Source organism: Cebus imitator, unplaced genomic scaffold (genome assembly GCF_001604975.1).
Source record: "Cebus imitator isolate Cc_AM_T3 unplaced genomic scaffold, Cebus_imitator-1.0 Scaffold708, whole genome shotgun sequence".
Classification (NCBI taxonomy): domain Eukaryota; kingdom Metazoa; phylum Chordata; class Mammalia; order Primates; family Cebidae; genus Cebus; species Cebus imitator.
The window spans coordinates 1,295,313-1,297,170 of NW_016108023.1; the positions used below are offsets into that span (position 1 = coordinate 1,295,313).

Below are 1,858 nucleotides of genomic sequence, written 5' to 3' on the forward strand. Positions count from 1 at the left end.
ACACAGAGACAGACGCCACACACATACAGACACACATACACACAGACACAGACACATAGATACAGATACACACAGAGACACAGACACACACAGACACATGTAGACACACATACACAGACGCACAGACACATACACAAACATACACACAGACACACACACAGACACACATATACACACACAGACACACAAACACAGAGACACACATACACACAGACACACACATATACACAGAGACACAGACACATATACACACACAGACACACATACATAGACACACAGAGACACAGACACACGTATACACACACACAGAGACACACACAGACACACAGATACACACACAGACACAGATACACATAGACACACAGACACACAGACACACGCAGACACACAGAAAGAGCAGGAAATACTCTTTCACCCTCATCCCACCAACTGGGTTTTCTTCCTTCCTTCCTTCCTTCCTTCCTTCCTTCCTTCCTTCCTTCCTCCCTCCCTCCCTCCCTCCTTCCCTCCCTCCCTTCCTTCCTTCCTTCCTCTTTCCTTCTTTCTTTCTTTCTTTCTTTTCTTTCCTTCCGTCTTGCTCTTTCTTTGTCTTTCTTTCTTTCTCTCTCTTCCTTCCTTCCTTTCTTTCCCTCCCTGCCTCCCTCCCTGCCTCTTTCTTTGCTTTTCCTTCTTGTCTCGGTCTGTCACCCAGGCTGGAGTGCAATTGCGGGGTCTTCACTCACAGCAGCCTCCGCCTCCCGGGCTCAAGAGATTCTCCTGCCTCAGCCTCCAGAGTAGCTGGGATGACAGGCACCCACCACCACATGTGGCTAATTTTTGTATTTTTAGTAGAGATGGGGTTTCACCATGTTGGCCAGGCTGGTCTCGAACTCCCGACCTTGTGATCCGCCTGCCTCGGCCTCCCAAAGGGCTGGGATGACAGGCCTGAGGAACTCAGCTCAGAGGGGAGGGATGTGGGGTTCCCCCTGTGGGGTGATGGTTCTCTTATTTCTTCTTCTCAGTGAAACCCAGCTCCCCGAAGGCCGTGAGCTTTGAGTGGCATCAGGACGCAGTCACGGTGACGTGTCCTGACCTGTGGTACAAGAATCTCCTCTATGAGGTCCAGCACCAGAGCACCTTTGATTCCAAGTGGCAGGTGAGGCGGGCGGCCGTGATGCAGGGCAGTGCTGGCTGAGCGTCCCCCGGATACGGGCTGTGGGACACGCTGTTTATCAGACCCCAGGTCCCCTCGGGCTCCACCTTCCTGAATGCCACTCTGCTATTTCTTCCTGAGACAGCTCTAGTCCAGCTTGACTTGTCTGTGGCTCTCTGTGTGCCTCTGAGGGGGCTCCAGAGAAAGAGAACCGATAATTTGGCTGTCAGTCCATCAGTCTGTCTATCTATCTATCTATGAATCTATCTGTCTATCATCTACCTGTCTATCTGTATATATGTCTATCCATCTGTCTGTCTGTTCATCTATCTATCTATGGATCTATCATCTATTTATCTATATGTCTATCCACCTATCTATCTACCTATCCACAGCTTATATATACACACATATATATACACATCTTATATACACACATATATATACACATCTTATATACACACACACATATATATACACACATATATATACACACATATATACACTACATATGTAAACACCTTACATACACAGCTTATTTATACACATACATACACACATATATACACACACCTTATCTACACAGCTTAGATATACACATATATATGCACACATATATACACACCTTAGATATACACATACATACACACCTTAGATATACACATATATATACACCACATATGTAAATGCCTTCATATAAAATTTCAAAGTAGCCCTGGTGAGCAA

At 46.2% G+C, this 1,858-nt stretch overlaps 1 protein-coding gene across 1 annotated transcript in view; it reads left to right on the forward strand.

Annotated features, from left to right (window-relative positions):
• Positions 1 to 1,858, forward strand: part of CRLF2 (cytokine receptor like factor 2) — a 26,544-nt gene that overhangs the window by 12,164 nt on the left and 12,522 nt on the right. Inside the window, exon 2 of the mRNA XM_017518840.1 lies at positions 1,002 to 1,135. Coding sequence (XP_017374329.1) covers positions 1,002 to 1,135 — 134 coding nt within the window. The remainder of the gene's footprint in view (positions 1 to 1,001; positions 1,136 to 1,858) is intronic.